General features: G+C 38.9%; 1 protein-coding gene across 2 annotated transcripts in view; it reads left to right on the forward strand.

Annotated features, from left to right (window-relative positions):
• Positions 1–17,242, forward strand: part of DTWD2 (DTW domain containing 2) — a 66,255-nt gene that overhangs the window by 36,484 nt on the left and 12,529 nt on the right. For both annotated transcript variants that reach the window (XM_030968419.1, XM_030968420.1), the window contains exon 4: positions 570–759. In XM_030968419.1, the coding sequence (XP_030824279.1) occupies positions 570–759 (190 nt within the window). The remainder of the gene's footprint in view (positions 1–569; positions 760–17,242) is intronic.

Raw genomic sequence — 17,242 nt, forward strand, 5'->3', positions numbered from 1 at the left:
GAAGCCAACAGGAAGGAAGAAGAGTGTGTAAAAGAATGGGAAATATAACTGTACCAGTTAGTATAAGTAGTAATTAAAAAAACCCCAAACCAATGGAAATTATAACATTTTAAAAAATGTCCTGTAGGTGTGGACTATGAATTGCTAATATTTTCTCTATATAGAAGGTTAAAAATGGGATAATTGCAGTAATTTTATGCCAAGTGTTTGAAAAAATTTTTCTAGAATGCATGTATTAGATTTTAGTAAACAATACAAAATGTCTTTGGCTCTGATACACATTAGAGTAGTGATTAAGCATTGCAAAAGATATGATATGTTGCTTTATTCAGCTTTCATTGGTCACTTTTGTGGTTGTTTTTTACTGCCCCCACTTAGAAGCTGCCCCCACTTTAGCTGTTGTGGGAAAACCAGCAGCTTCGGAGGTGTTGGAAGGAGAAAGTGATAGATGAGAAAGGGAAATTTAAGTAAAATTTGGTGGAGATGAGTGGGAGTTAATATTTGAAAGTATGTGTACATCATGAAAACTTTCAATAATTAATTTAATTTTGTGTTTCTGTGCATTAAAGGTATCCTGAATTAGCAACTGTGTGCAGAAATCCCAGTACTCTAATTTTGTATCCTGGAGCTGAAGCAACCAATTTGGAAGAAGTTGCTGTGATGTCTTCTAGTCCATCTGTTATGATTATCATCGATGGAACATGGAGTCAGGCTAAAGATATATTTTACAAAAATTCTCTCTTCCGCCTTCCCAAGCAAGTGAGTTATAAACTGTAAAATAAAAATTCAAGGTTTGTCTAGTAGATTCTTGCTTCTAATGAGTTAGAAGGGAGTGGTTTTCTGAGGATGTAACCAGCTAACAAGAGAAAGACAATTTGAGCAATTATTTAGGCGATATGTGAGATTGTAAGAAAGATGATTGTAAATATTGAGGGTTTCTACTTTCTCACTTGAAATTTGCTTTTGTTTATTTTTGAGCTAGCTTATGTAACTTCATAGTGAATCATTGTTTTGCAAAATTGAAAACTAATTTGTGTAGAAAATTTTAGTGTCTTGTTTGAGATGTTAGAATACAAAGATTGAAATAAGTGTTTCTTTTCCCCTGCATAAGTATTTTACATTGCAGAAATAGGAAAGCTGAAAGTTGAATTTTCAGCCTCTTAGGAAAGGGTCATACTCTTCTCATGTGTAGTCTCCACCATATTAAAAATTCTGTCTCAGGTAACATTTTACAAATACTGTCCATTTGACTGTATGAATAATTTTGTATCTATATCTTAAAAGTTTTCCTCAGACTAGGATTGTTTGTGTACATTTAATTTTTTGACAAAGCTGCCATTTTTATTCAGGGACATAACTGAAAGTGTATTTTAGAAAAAGTATTAATACCAACAGTTTTACTAGTGGAAAAAATAATTCCCTTCATCATTGGATCATAATTAGTATCCCTGAGGATGTTAAAATGGGTATTTTATTTTTAATAATGGACAGCAAGCTTATGGATCATTTTACATACAAGTAATGCTTTTAAAATTATTAAATCCTGCCTAAGGCAAATTGGAGCTGATAAAGACTTTGAATTGATAGAACATGTAAAAATAATGGAATGAAAATGTAGTAAGATACAACACCTAAAGAACTCTTGGAAAATTGAGCAGTAGTGTTGACTATAATGCATGAAACCTTATTTAAATATATAAATAATTTATCTTTTAAAAAATCCATAATATGCAGTTTGTTACTTTACATGTATTCTACTGTTGCATTAGATTTCACCAAGATATTAAGATGTATCTGTGCACTACAACAAATGAAAAAAAACATTTCATGTTTACAAACAAATGTGTTCCTATCATAGGAGGTTATTACACCACAATGACTAGATATAAATCACATCTACATGTGATTTTATAGACGCCTAATTTGCCCATAACTGTTTTCTGTATGTTAAGATGTTTTGTGCAAAATTTCATAGCTGTAGGAGCAAATGTAGGTGTAGGGTGTTAGTCTATAACCCTCTGTACATGAACATGGATAAAAAGATGTAGAGACGTGACAGCCCAGAGAGATTTTCTGGATGGAAGTTGATAATTGGGTACTGTGCACCTTTCCTCCCTGCAAGTGGGCACCAGAACTAACGACTGGATATGGTTTGTCACTGGGGTGAGTCACAGACTTCCTTTCTGAGAAAGTTCAGAGGCATTGATTTATGAAACAGTGATGCAAGGGATCATACTTCAAGCTCTAGGAAAAAAAATCAGCAGACAGCATGAATATAAAAAAACATTCTTAGGAGATTTGCTTCTTTGTGCATACATGAATTCTGTATTGCATCCATTGCAGTCTTTAACATTCATCAACACTCAACTTCTTATCTGGCCCTTTTTTCAAGGAAAGGTATATTGTGACATCCATATCCTTCTTTTTTATTGGAATTGCATTGCTGCTCTTGTTTTAAAGGGTTTAAATTCTTAGAGTGAATGAATACAGTGATACAGTGGTTCTTGAAGTATTAAGTTAATAGAAGTATTAATTTTTTCTTAAACTATGGTAGGTGGTAAATATATCAGAGCTATAATCAATATTTTGTTTGATTTTTGTTTTATATACTACTTGATACTTTCTATTATTCAAATCACATGGATGTGTTATGATGACATTGTTGGAGTTCCCAAATGCAAAAATAGCTTCCTGCAGGAAAAACTGTTTTCCCATGTTGAGGTGTGACCTGGCTGACATCAGTCTGTTAGATCAAGTTTAAAGGTTACATTTAGTGGTTTGACTGTTATTTTTGCTTTATTTGCTCTGTGCTGTGCCAAGTTAGAACTTGCGGTGTAGCTGCAAACAGTCACCAGTGAGATAGGTAAGGCTCAGTGATGACACCCACTGAGCATGGAGCAGTGCAAGAGCTGTGTTGGAGTGCTGTGTACGCACCTGGATGCTAGACTGAGTTTGGTTGTTTTGTGTTGAAATTATCTTGAGGCACCTGTGCAGCCCTCTAGAAACTTCTTAATGGTTAAAATTAGCAGTAATGTGGGAGAAGGTAGTTATAAAACTGTCTGCAAGTAAACACCAGTGCTGTTAGGGACTAAAGTTTGTTCAGCCTTCGGCAGTTTTCTGTTTCATCTTTCTCACTGATCTAGATATCATAGCCAACACCGTAGGGTTTTTCTGGCTTTTTATTATTTCTACATTATTTCTTGTTTTCTACGTCATAGTTCATATTTAAATGAACCATGTAAATAGTTCTCTATTTGAAAAAAGTTTTTGCTGATCATATCTTGAAACTTTGGGTTGATATTGCAATTTTCTGAGACAAAAGTGAGTAGAATATCCCTGTATTTGAAATTCAAGAAGGCAGGCTTTGGCCCCAGAGAGAGAATAAGGTGGATATGACAACAGCTATATAGAGGGGATGTTAAAAGTGAAGAGGATGTGATACCTGTAGGCATTATCTGTAATACAAAAAGAAACTAGACTTATTCAATAAATGGTGATTTGTGCTTTTAATCAATATTCTGGAGGTGGAAAAGAGCTATTTTAGTAATGAAGTTGTTAGCAATTCTTAACTACAAAGACACAATCGATTGGAGTCATTGAAAGGAATATTTAATTATATTACTTTACAGCTTTGCTGATTTTGGGTAATACAAACTGCTATGTGGAATGATTTTCAAGATACTGTGGGATATTTTAATAAACTTGGCTGTTGTTTTAAATTAGTATTAAAATCTTGAGATCTCCAATAAAAGCTCTGTTAATTAACAGTTCAGTCAGCAGAGCATTTTTCCTTGAAAAAAATGTTAAAAGAAATTTAAATTGCGCTCTTCCAGAAAGCCCCAGAGGAAATGGATATATATGAATCTAACATATTTAACTTTATCAGAAAAATGTAAATTTATGTCTTGATCCAGAATCATTCTTATTGTATGGAATTTTTTTCATAAATTACAAAGCAAGGTTGGACAAACTTTTTAGCAAAAACCTATGAGGCACTGGGGTTAGGGTGACTTTACAGAATCACAGACTCAAGTAGATTGGAAAAGACTTTTGAGGTCATCAAGTTCAATTTAGGACAGAACACCACCTTGCCAACTTGTTGGCACTGATACCAAGCACCACATCCTGTATTTCTTTAAAAGTCTTTTCCCCACCAGGGACAGTGACACACTCCACTGGCTCTCTGACCAGCCCATTCCAGTGCCCAGTCATCCTTTCTGTAAAAAAGTTCCTCCTGATGTTCAGCCTAAACCTCCCCTGGAGCAGCTTTAGACTGTGTCCTCTTGTCCTGTTTTTAACTGTGTGGGAGAAGAAATGGAGTCCCACCTGGCTACAATCTCCTTTCAGGGAGTTGTGGAGAGTGATAAGGTTTGCCCTGAGTTGCCTCTTCTCGAGGCTAAACACCCTGAGCTCTCTCAGCTGCTCCTCATGTGACTTTAATAGTCTTTAATATGATTATTACATTGATTACGTAGGGTAGTCCATGAACTAGCACCCTCTGGAGAAGCACATTATCCCAGGATGTTTTGCATAGCCACAACTGAGGAAGGGGTCTGCAGGCTTTTGTGCAACAGGTGCTGTTGCAGTAGGGATGCAGAGAAGGTATTCAGTTATCTTGGAGAAGTTGATGCAATAGTTTGAGAGAAGAACTAGCCGTTTGGCACAGTTCATGTGATGGTGTATTGTGTGAAGCAATCACAGGCCTCTGTGGGTGAAGCTGCTTCTGTTTATGAGGAGAAAAGCACAGCATAGTGGGGAGAGATGACTAAACTCCTGCTTTTGGCTTTCTACTCCTTCAGCACTTCAGCACCAAATAAGAATTTAAAAAGTTAACCTGAAAACCATATATATAAAAAGTAGACAATCTATGCCAAGTGCTTATTGTTTCATTGGAAGTAGGTAATTAGAAATTATTTTTATTTCTGAAGCAGTATTTCTGGATCACTGTTGTAAACCCAGGAATATACTGAATGAATTATTTCTATCACCTGATATTGTTTTCCTTTTTTAAAAATCCAGTGAAAATCTTTGGGTCATCATACTTTTGTGGGATAATTGTAGAAAATAAATACCCATCCTTTAAAAATACTTGGAAAGTGCTACACAGTGGTTGTTGCGTTTGCTGGCCACTTTTTGGAAGGGATGAGAACTAAACAGGAAAAGTTTACAGGACTTCCTGGATAGTATGGTTTACTTATTTCTTATTATTTTTGCCATCTTCCTTGTCTTGTGGCTGCCCAAGGTGCAGCTAGCTCAGGACAGGAGGGTCCCTGCCTGGCGTGCAGCTCCCTCCTTCCCCTCTCTTCGGGTATTTTGAGATTATCTTCCTGTGACATTGAGGCAGAGCTGGGTTCCAGGGCTAAATGTGGTGGGATCTGAGGAACTGTGTGATTGTTCTGAGGCTTTGATGGGCTTTGCACTGAGCCCTGTGCCCACTGGCGGGGAGATTGGTCATCTTTTAGATGAAGGCTTTGAGTCCCTTCTTTGTTGTATATGTTTGCCCCCCACCCTGGACCTCCAGGATGCGTGCTTGTCCCAGAGGTACTGTGCTGCTTTCTGTGTGAGGCCTTGTCCATGAGTCCTGCTGGCACACATCTGTCCTTTCTCACCTGTCATCTCATCTGGCTCACCTCTGCAGAGGGGACAATAGAGTCCTTCCCTTGCCTTGTCTGCCCTGCTGGCAGTGACTCAGCCCTAGGGAGGGGCTCAGTGCCCTCAGGGCACACTGGCTCTGACCTGGGGCTCAGCAGAGGTTTTGCATCTCTTGGATTCTGGTTTTTTTTTGGTGCCTATGTGCTCCCTCCTCAGAGGAGAGGAGTCTTGGGTCCAGAACAATGCATATCAGTGTGTGTGATGAGACTGAGCAGCAGAGGCACTGGGAGCTGTGCCATGCCATGCTGATGCCAAGGGGACTGTCCCTGCCCAGGTTCTGGAGCAGCTCTCACCACCTCAGTGTCATCACATTTTATTTTGCGAATATTGAGGGGTGGGAAAAAGAATTCATATTCTGGTATTCAGGTACAAATAAATAGTTTTAAATGAATGTGGAATGGTGCATGGAAACTGTATTTCCCTATAATTTTTAGCTGAGGCATCAGCATCGATCTAGCCAACAGTCAAGAAAAATTTGATTTTAGACAGTCAGGTATGGGGCATAAAGTGTAGTTCACTGTTAATTTTTTTTGCTTTTTCTTCCTATGTTGTTATGTGTAACTTTCTAACCTAATAATTTGTAGTGATTTGACATTTTGTAGTGACAAAATACTTTGTAAATATCTCAGAATATTTTCATGAAGTCAGTGTTCCAGTTTTAATGTTACCATTTGCACAGACTGTTTAACTTCTTGTTTCTGCCTTAACTCACTGTTAGTCTGAATGGTGTGTCTGCTTGTACATGAGTGGCCTCAGTTCAAGGCTGGGGGAAGCTTTATATTCATTGTGACTTTTTAATTCTTTGTTGATGCACTCTTCTGCCATTTATTGGGCATAATAATGTCAGCAGCATTGTGCCAACAAATTATCCTATTTATGCATTCATCACAGCATTGCTGTTATTCATATATTCAATACCTCATTTTCTTTTTCCGTCATGCCTTCACAATTTCTAACACATCTATTTTGTTTTCCTTATACTTTCTTCGCTACATGAAAATTGGTATCATCATCTGAAATCTGGTTTCTTACAGCAAATTTTTAACCTTTGAGCTTTACTGTTTAGTTCAGCTTGCACTGTATGCTTAAATCTGCTTGACTAGTCATGAGCATTTGTAATGTATGCTTGTATTGTCAAGCACTGGTTCTCAAGCAAGTTGATGTCTTGATATCCAACTTTAGATTATGCTTGGGATCTCTCTTGCTCTTCCTCTCTCTCCCTTCTCACCGTTCCTTCCCTGAGGTGGAATTTATTTTCTAACCAGCTTTCTTGGAGCCCAAGATGTCAGTTTTAAAAGAGTTTAACAGATCTGTCTGCAGTCTTGCTTGGGCTTTTAAAAAACAAGAGGTAGTTTGGAGATCAGGGAGTCATCATTAAATCTGACTTACTGTAACTACTCCTTTAACATTTGAAAATAATTTGTGTATTTCTTCTCCTGCAAGAGAAATCAGATGCCATATTGAGAATATATGGCAGAACCATCCAGAAATTGCAGGAATGTAGGTGTAAAGACTAATTGTTATTCAGAGGTTTTCACAAACACTGCCTATACCATCATTTTAGTGAAGATTTAGAGATTTGGAGACTAGAGTTTTTTATCAATATCAAGAGCATCTATTTGCAGTAACCCTTGTAGAAAAACAACCTTTAATAGTCAGAAAATATTTCAACTGATGCAAAGCAGGCTTTCTACATGATCATTTTTAGTAAGGGCCATGTAATTTAAAATCGTGATTATAATTTTGTTGATCTGTTCACACATCTGCATCAGAAGAGTGCTAATCTCCTGTGTGTTAGACTGCATTATGTGTATATAAGGTCATGCATGACTGTTCTAAGGAGGAAAAGTCATTCCTCCAATGCTCGAAACTTCCAGGACAATTGATGCACATGTTCTTGAAATAAGGATAAAGTATCCAAAATGATCTTTTGAACACAAAATTTATGTTCAGCTCTAGAATTGTCAGTTTTCTGAGGACAGTCATGGGTCAATGCTTTCTTACCCAGTCAACAGCAAAGACTCAGAATGTCTTAACATCACAATTTAAGATTATCACAGTCCTTGATGATTGCATGAGTACTGCATGTTGTTGGCTGTGTTTCTGCTTATCCTTTCAGATATCTAGGTACACTGCAGTAATATTAATAACTTAGTGGAAAATCTGATTAAGAATAGGATTAGGAGATCCAAGGATATATGTGCAGTATTGGTCTAGCTCAATGTGACTGTTGAAAACAGGTGACGTATCTTACAAATTTACTGAAGCTGTTTACCCACCTGCTTCATGGCTCCTTCAGAAGTAATCTGACTGAATCAGTGCAAAGGTCACTTTTTGCAGATCCCTCACCAAATACCTTCAATAGAAATAAGTGTCTTACAAAGAAATGCTGTCTTGTTTAAAAAATGCTAAACAAGGCATCAGTAACTGATCTGTTTTCATAGCGATTGTAATTTTATTTTACGGTTTGTAGAGAAATTGTTAGTGAAGCCTGCAGTGAATCCAGGTTGTTCAACATATTTTGAAGTAATACCAAAGATCTACTAGTTAAGAGACAAAATGTCATCATGGCAGTAAGTAATTGAAAGTGGGAGTGATAACTCAGTGGAGAGTTCTATATGGAGTGTGAATTACAGTAACTGGACATTAATACAGTACAGGAAATTCACTGTAGATAAATGTTAATGAAAGCATATTAATTTTTTTTTTTTTTTTACAACTGGGCAATTTACTTGTCAGCAATGTGATTTTGGGATTATAGTAATAAATTTCATGCAAAATTTAGTACCCAAGAGCTAGATGCACATCTGCTTGCTTGAATGCACACATGCTGTCCCTTTCAGGCCCCGAAGCCTCCTATTAAAAAAAGGGCATAAAAATTCACAGACAACTAGAGGAGACCTCAGGGCTCTAACTACATTATCTGTGTACATTTTGGACTTTTCATACAGAGAAGACAACATTTCAAGTCCTGAACCAGATTTGGAATTGTTAAATTGTCCTGCACTTAGGCAATAACACTGATGATGAGATTTTTCCTGCATTGAAATCTTTGCACAAGATACACCTTGAACACTTCTTGTTGTAATACAAATAAAAAAACTGTTGGTGCAGTACAGAAATTCTTTTAATTGTTAATTGGAACTGGGATTCCAATTTGCTGATCTTCTGTTTAGTAGTAGTAATCAAATATGATGACTGATTAACTTTATGCAAGACTCTCTCTTAATGTGCAGTCTTTGTAGATTTACTTCCATCACATGTAAAGTAATACCTATAAAGCCCCCTAAAAATGGCTTGGCAAGCTTCTTAAAGGGGCTCACAGTTTTTCATGTACTCAGAGTTAGATGCATAGGAGAAATGCTGACAAGATATCCTCAAGCAGTCAAAAAACAAAAAAAGCTTTAATGGCAGCTTCAGAAAAGCAGAGAATGCTGGCAAAAGTTTAAAGCAACATACAATCAGTATAAAACACTTCACAAAGCATTAACTTGGTGCCCCATTCAATTTAGCAGGCTCCAAGCCCATCCCATTTTAAGTTTCTCAAAACTCCAGGAAGAGGAAATTAGAAGAAGAAAGAGAGAAATACAAAAAAGCTGTGGAAAAGAGCATACACTTCTGGTTCGTGGTGTTCAGCTGATAGGAAGTCCAGCAGGAAGTAGAGTCAAGACCTGTGCTTGCTTTATGTCCTGGCTAAACTACCCTTTGGCTTTCCTGCGCCCTTTCCCCAGATGGGACTTCCCTCATCTGGCCACTCTGGGGCAAGACTGGGGCTCCAGGGCCAGGTGTGGAGTATTGCCTGTGTTGTGCCAGGGAGTGCTGGCCACTGTAGGGCTGGGATACAGGCCCAGAGTAGAGTGTGCAGTGCGAGACATTGCCTTATCAAAGGCAAGGCCCAGCCCAGGATATGCTTTTATGCTCCATGAGCCCGAAATGTTCCAGCCAGCAATCCACCCAGTCTCTTGGATACCCTCTCCAATATTTGTTTGTACCTGAGTTCGTTGCAGCTCACCTTACTTGCTTTTTACTGCCTTGGCAATTAGTTCAGAGTCTTCTGTAGTGTATACAAAAATTTCTTTTGCAAATTGTAGAACCATAGAATGGTTTGGGTTGGAAGGGACTTTAAAAATCATCTAGTTCCAGCCCTTTCTACAGTGAGGGGACTACATCAGTGGACAGGGCTACAGGAAAGGGCTACAGGTGTCATCTGTCTGGACTCCTGTAGAGCTTTTGAACTTTTGACAGGGTCCCCCACAACTTCCTTTTCTCTAAATTGGAGAGAGATGGATTGGATAGGTAGACTGTTAGGTGGATGAAGAAGTAGGTGAACAGTCACATCCAGAGGGTAGTGGTTTAGTGAGGGTCAATGGCTCAATGTTCCAATGGGAATCAGAGGCTAGTGGTACCCTCAGCAGTCTCTACTGGAAGCAGTGTTATTTAGTGTCTTCAGTAATGACACAGACAAAGGGATCAAGTGCACCCACAGCAGATTTGCAGATGACTACAAGCTGAGTGGTGGGATGACACTCCTGAAGGATGGGATGTCATTCAGAGGCATCTGAATGAGCTCAAGAAGTGGACCTGTGGAAGCCTCATGAGGTTCAACAAATCCAGGTGGAGGGGTCTGGACTAAATGACCCTTGAAAAGTCCCTTCCAATTAAACTATTTTATGATTCTGTGAAAATAAATAAATAAATAAATAAACTGAGATTTTTATGTCTTCCTATGTATGATGGGCTTTCAGCTCAGGTATCCTAGCCAAATTTTGCCCAGAGTAGTTAAACATTTTCTTAAATTCAGTTTTCCCCATTTTTCCTATTGAATTTAGGTATTCTACATTATACAGTTTGATGGCCTTGAAATGAACTAGAAAAAATGTGATCTGCTAGTAGGTAAGGTAAATGCTACCATATGCCTTCTTTCTGAAACATTTTTTTAAGCTGTTTGCTCATATTTATATGAGATCCTAGGAATCCTGTGGTAAAATGCATTCATCATAAAGCTGTTAAAATAGGTTGTACATTTGCTGCCTATTAAAGGTAAACATAATGGTTTTGAGGCAAGACCTTCAGGATGATTTATGAACTTGTTTGTGGCAATAAACTGTGAAGTTTCAAGGTACTACACAAATGTTCTTACTCAGCACTGCATTTGTCAAAGGGTCGTTCCTGCTGATTTTATTTACTCCCTTCTGTCTGACCTTTTTCTGACATTCTCTCTCTGTGCATAAGATGGGTGCAGTCTGCTAAACATAATTCTATTTGCAAACAATATAATCAGGTTGTTAAGAACACTTACTGTTAAATTAAAATACCATAGTAATACAAAAAATCCTTCAAAATGCTTCACTGTCTTCAATACAAAGGAAAAGTGTACAAAAGGTGTTACTGATGACAAGAAACTGTGTTCTTTGACCTCATAAACTGGTTAATTAAAAGCAATGATGCTACTTTATAGTTGATGTGCTGTCTTCTGAAAAGGCTCTATAAATTTGAAATGTCAAGGTTATATGCTGTCTAGAACTCCAGTCAATGGAAGAGAACTTCAGCAATTTGTCAGGCAGGGGGAGCTTTTCTTATTGTCAGCTTCTGTGAAACGTGGCCCAAATCTATTACAGTTTGGAAGATGTGATTAAATATTTATTAAACACTTAGGCATTTCTGTTTCTTTTCAATTTTTCACTGACCATCATGTAATATGCCTGAGTAGCTGTCAACACAGACTGGTCCTTGAGATTCCAGAGGTTTGATCTTTCACATCAACATCTGTTTAAAGAATTCTTTGCCAACTTACCTTGTTGCTCTTGTCAAAACTTCATGTGCAAAATGAGTAGCACTTACTGGATTGTGTTTGTGATTTCTTTGTGGCCTCTGCAGGGTAAGCATGGATTCAAAGATGGTATGGGATGTCTGAGAGTAAGTCCTGTCAAACAGCTTGCTTGAAACTCTGTCATCATAGGGATTCTTTGGGAGAGGATTCTTAACCCTCTTCTGTAGGCATCAGTGAAGAGATGTGCCAGCTATTCTCAGGACCTCACTGAGCACTAAGAAAGAAAAGAGCTGCTTACGGAGTATGGAAAGCAAGGGACAAACTCTTGCCACTCCTTTTATTTAAAAGAAAAGACATTAAAAAACCCCATTCCTCTATAGGTCCACCTGCTTTTCAGTTGAAGTGGTGCCACTGGAGTTACTAGGTAGGAGAGTCCCGTGGGCTTCCCCTGAAGGGTTAAATGTTAGACAGGAAGTCATAAAATGCCACCTGGTTTAAAGCAAATTACATGGTAGATGTGATGAAATGGTAAAGCATCAAAATGTGTAGGACACTGAATTGTAGTTGGCTGTAGGGTCTTCTGTCAGCAATTCAACTTGCAGTAATACCAAACCTATCAATACAAAATTAATGCAAAACTTAATTTGCTCAGCTATGGACTATGCATAGCTGAGCAAATGCTGAATTTAATTTCTTTATTTTTCTGTTAATGATGGGTAAAGTCATGAATGAGTTGGTGAAGAAACTGTAATGGTTTGAGGTTCATTGAATAGTTATATCATACTTTTAAACAGTAAGTGGGGTTTGTCATCTAGTCCTCTGGTATATTCAGATAATAAAACTTTATTTGTGAATTTGCCATTTTCAAGCCTAGGGGATTAAGGAATGAGTAGCATTTTGTTTCTGAAAACATGTTCAAAAATCAGAGGAATTTCGTTGATGGAGCAAACAGTTACTCTAAAGTGTACTCGACCATTTACATAAATTCTTTCTAGAGAAAGTTAAAACTTCCTTCTAATGTAGTTAGTGCTCACAGACACAAGTGTAATACAGTTTATGTTGTATAGCAAACTGTCTAACACCTTTAGAGTGGATCACAATTAATATAAAAGTAGAAACATAAAACCATTTGTTCATCTTCACACAGAAAACACCCAGAACAGAAGTAAAAGCAAAATATCAAGTCACTGTTGTCATCTGGCTGTATCTTAATTGACTCTTACTCTGATTGCTCTCTGAATTTTTTATAAAATCTCCTTTTCAATGAGCTCAGGACATGCAGAGAAAAATACTTTTTCTCATCTCCACAGTTACGAGACTTCAGCAAGTGATTTTATGAGGGCTAAATAATAAATAGTGCCAAGTAGTAAATGAATTTTTTTACAGTCCCCTTTTATCTCTATGCTTTTTTCACTCTGTTTGAATTTGTTACAGTTTACAATTTGCATGAGAGAAATTCAATACTAAATTTTGCTATAGAACCTAAATAAATGAACGAGGCCCAGTTTAATTCTGCTAGGGAAAGAAGTATGATCATGAATAAAAAGTGCAGGTGGGCAGGAGACAAATCAGAACCCAAGGCAACAAAGACCAGCCACAATGGTTGCAGCGGGGAAAACTGTAGTAAGACTGGTCCTGGAAAGTATGGATTCAACCATCCATCCATACTCATGGAAGAAAAACACTGCACTTTCACTGATTTGTTCCAAACACATTTCTTATCTGTGTATGACACTAGTGTGTACTAATAGTGATTTTACTAATAATCCCACAGGGTAGCCCAATTGTCCTTAGAGTGAAGGAGGCCCTGTGAGCCTTGGTAGTAAATTTTTGTTTGTGCATTATATTGTTTTTTTTCCAACTGTGCAATTTTTGCTGTAGCAAGAAAACTTGTTTTCATTAAGTAAGTAGTTCATAACCTATCCTGTGTATGATGACTTGTAAGATAAACATAATCATTAACAGCTGTTACATATTGTGAAATGTTTGATGTGTTAAGTTTTCAGCTGCTGTCTTATTACAACCAAAACATTAAAAAAAAATTGAACTCAAGACAACAAAATGTTTTATGCTAGGACTGTTAGAAATTACTGTTTAAGAAAACTGAGATCAAAGAGAGAGAACTGGGAATTATTTTGGGTCAGGATTGTAGGCATAGTTGAGATATGATGCTGAGCAATCACCAGCATTCTGTCCTTGTGGCATTTAGGTTAATTTGAATGACATTGGTCATTGACATTTTTCTGGTAAGTATGTATTTATTACCTCTCAATATAGTGACATTTTCTTTGTGACTGGAAGGTGTGAGATGATTTACCAGATGTCAGATATGTGTGCTTCTTTATTCTTAGTGTTGTGTTCCACTGTGGGGAGCTGCCTGGAGTTCTTTTAATAATGGTGGTTGGGAACAAAATTAAGCCAAGCAAGGCAAACATTGCATCTGAGAACCATTTATTGGTAATGAGAGAGCAGGATAAAAAGGAGTTACTCTACCAAAGAGGACTAGAGAAGACAGAGCAAGAGGAAGAAAAATGGGGTAGAGGGAGAGGAGACAGAGGAAAAGAGAGAGCATTATCACCGGCGGTCAGGGAGTGCTGTCTGTGTCCATGAGGCACGGGCTGTGGATGGCTACTGTGGTGATGGGCAACCAGACACAAGGGGAGGGGTGCTCGCAAGGGAGAAGGTCCAGAAATCTGGACAGAGTCACGGTGAGGATCACAGTTGTGGGCAGGCTCGGAGGCAGGCTGGGTTGGACACAGATGGCTCAGGCAGGGACACAGAGGTGAAGTGAAGCAGGCAGGGTGCTGGTCAAGGGCACAGGGAGGCAGGGCAGATGCGAAGGCGAGCAAGAGCCAGTGAGGACAGGAGAGCCAAAAGGCTGGGGCCAGGGCAAAAGTGTAAGGCTCAGAAAGCCTCAAATCAAAAGCAAGTTTCGACAAGCAAGTCTCAAAAAGCAAGTCTCAAAAAAGCCTCTTGAATCACCAAGCCTCAAAAGCAAAAGGAGAGCCCCAAGCCAAAAGCCCACACTCAATAATCATGTTTGAAAAGTCCCCCAGGAGTCAAAAGACGAAGAACAGAACAGTTCCCCAGAGCTTCTTGTGCAGTTACTTCTTATGCCCTGGCTCCTCCCAAAGTCCGCCTGTTGGCAGGAGACCACTGGCCCAATGTCCCAGGGCAGTCCATCGGCAGAGACCTTTTGCCACCTGACTGGAGAGTGTCTCTGGGGTATAGTGTCGGTGGTGTTCCCCTGCTGACTGCCTGTACCATGTGAGACATGAAATGGTTGCCAAGCGGAGTCTCCCCAGAGACAGGGCTTTCCTCCATCTTCTCTTAGCTGCCTCCTGGACATGTGCAACCTCTCTCCCACATGCCTCTGACAACCATTGTTGAGGCATAACAAAACTGAATTGATTCCTCCCACTTGGGCAGAGGTGCTAGAACAATTCAGGAGCATTTGCAAATTTTGTACTGTTATACCCATGCTGATATTCTCATGGGATAAGAACATTTTGTAAAAAGTAAACTGGAAATATATTTGATTTTGATTGAATTTGTTTTCCAATAGCTAGATTAATTGAAGATTTTTTTATTATTTTGCTCTTTCTTTTAATGTTCCCTTCTGCCCTTGCCAAAATTATTCTCAGGAGCTTCTTCTGCTGCTTTTCCTCTGTCTAAGGAAGTGCCTACTGCTCTTCCCATACAGTAAGAAAACAAGAAATTACACAAAGCAAAAATAATTGGTAGTTCCAAAGAACAGTATCACTGCATTGATGCTACATTTTGACACTGAGGTATTTAATTTTCATTTTCAATTTTCTGATATTTGCAGGTAATTATAGTTAAATGGCTGTAACAATACAAGTAATTAATTTTTCTTTCTTCATTTCATGACCCCATTCTCTACATTCATACTCTGCACTCTGACTGAATTTACTTGCCACACTTTCCTCTTTTATTAATTATTAAAAGAATAGTGCTGCATAAAATATTGAACTGTTGGCTGACATTCATTTTTTAAATGTAAGCAGAGCAAGAGAGACATTACCAGAAATAATTTCTAGGTTTTTTCTTCTCCAAATACAAAAAAATACAATGCCTGGAAATTAACTGGAAATGCATAGTCATTTTACGAAGTGGCGTGAAAGCCTATATGACATGTACTTAAATATAATTATTTTTCCATAACTTAATGGCAGTATTAAATTATTTATTTCCTTAGTTATAGGTCTAATTGTGCAATTACAGAAACTGAGACCATAACCAGATGGTATTTCAATTATTTTTTGCAGAATATATAGTCCAGATATTCCTAGGTCAGTCCTGTCTTCTCTAATGTCTTACCTGTGAATATTTTCCTTTCTTTACACTTTTAGTGTCTGTTAGCTCTAATTTTTTTTGACATTTTTATCTGCCTCCTGCTGTGTTCTTTTACAGGTGGTGAAACTGTTCCTTTTGGGTTAGAACTGCAGCTCATGTGCACTTGGATTTTATTTCAGTTACCTGTTTTAACTGAAGGCCAATCTATTTAGCTTCCTTTAATGATAGCAAGGCCTCCTGGTTGGTGGTGTTTTTTAGTTTCTTGCCTTTTTTGGTGGGAGGTTGGTTTTTTTTTTTTTTTTTTTTTCTTTTCTTTGGGTTTTTTTTTGCTTCTTGTGCTTGTAAATATTCATACAAGAAATGAAGGGGATTATACATGTCCCTCAGGGCTGATACTGGGGCTGATACGGTTCAACACCTTTGTTGGTGACAGGGACAGTGGCATTGAGAGCACCCTCAGCAAGCTCCCTGATGACACCACGCTGTGTGGGGCAGGGACATGCCTGAGGCAAGGCATGCCAGCCAGGGGGACCTTAGACAGGCTTGGAAAGTGGGACTGTGGGAACATCAAGAAGTTCAACAAAGTGCAAGTGCAAGGTCCTACACCTACGTGGGAGTCCCAGACACACCCACAGGTTGGGAAGAAAGTGATTTGGAGCAGCCCTGTGGGGCAGGACTTGGTGGGGATGGCAGATGGAAAACTCCACATGGGCCAGCAGTGTGTGCTCACAGCCCACAAAGCCAGACGTGCCCTGGGCTGTGCCAAAAGCAGTGTGGCCAGCAGGGCGAGGGAGGGGTTTCTGCCCTTCTGCTCTGCTCTGCTCTGCTCTGCTCTGCTCTGCTCTGCTCTGCTCTGCTCTGGTGAGACCCCACTGCAGGGCTGTGTCCAGTTCTGGTGTCCCCAGCTTGCTCCTACATGGAATTGTAGGAGCAAGTCCAGAGGAGGAACATGAAGTCAATAAACGGACTGGAGCACGTCCCTTACAATGCCAGGCTGAGACAGCTGGGGCTGTCCAGCCTGGAGAAGGGAAGGTTGTGTGGACACCTCATGGCAACCTTGCAGGATCTGAAGGGGCCTGCAGGGAAGCTGGAGAGGGACCCTTCATCAGGAACTGTAATGACAGGACAAGGAGTAATGCCTACAACCCATTCTTAGGCAACCTGTTCCAGTGTCTCACCACCCTCACAGTAAAAATTTTTTCCCAATATCTAGTGTAAATTTCCCTCTTTCAGTGTACCCATTACTCCTTGTACTGTCATTACTATGTGTCTCCAATTTAGAGGCTGTGAAACAGTGTCCAAAGCTTTGCATAAGTACATGTAGACAGTGTCAATTGCTCTGCCCTTATCACCAGTGCTCCCTTATCCACCAATAGCTCCATTGCAGAAGACAAGATTTCCCCTTTGTAAAGCCAGGCTGGCTCTTTTCAGTCACCTCTTTGTTTTCCATGTGTCTTAGCATGGTTTCCAGGAGAATCTGCTTCATAAGCTTGCCTGGCAGAT

This window comes from Camarhynchus parvulus, chromosome Z (genome assembly GCF_901933205.1).
Source record: "Camarhynchus parvulus chromosome Z, STF_HiC, whole genome shotgun sequence".
NCBI lineage: Eukaryota > Metazoa > Chordata > Aves > Passeriformes > Thraupidae > Camarhynchus > Camarhynchus parvulus.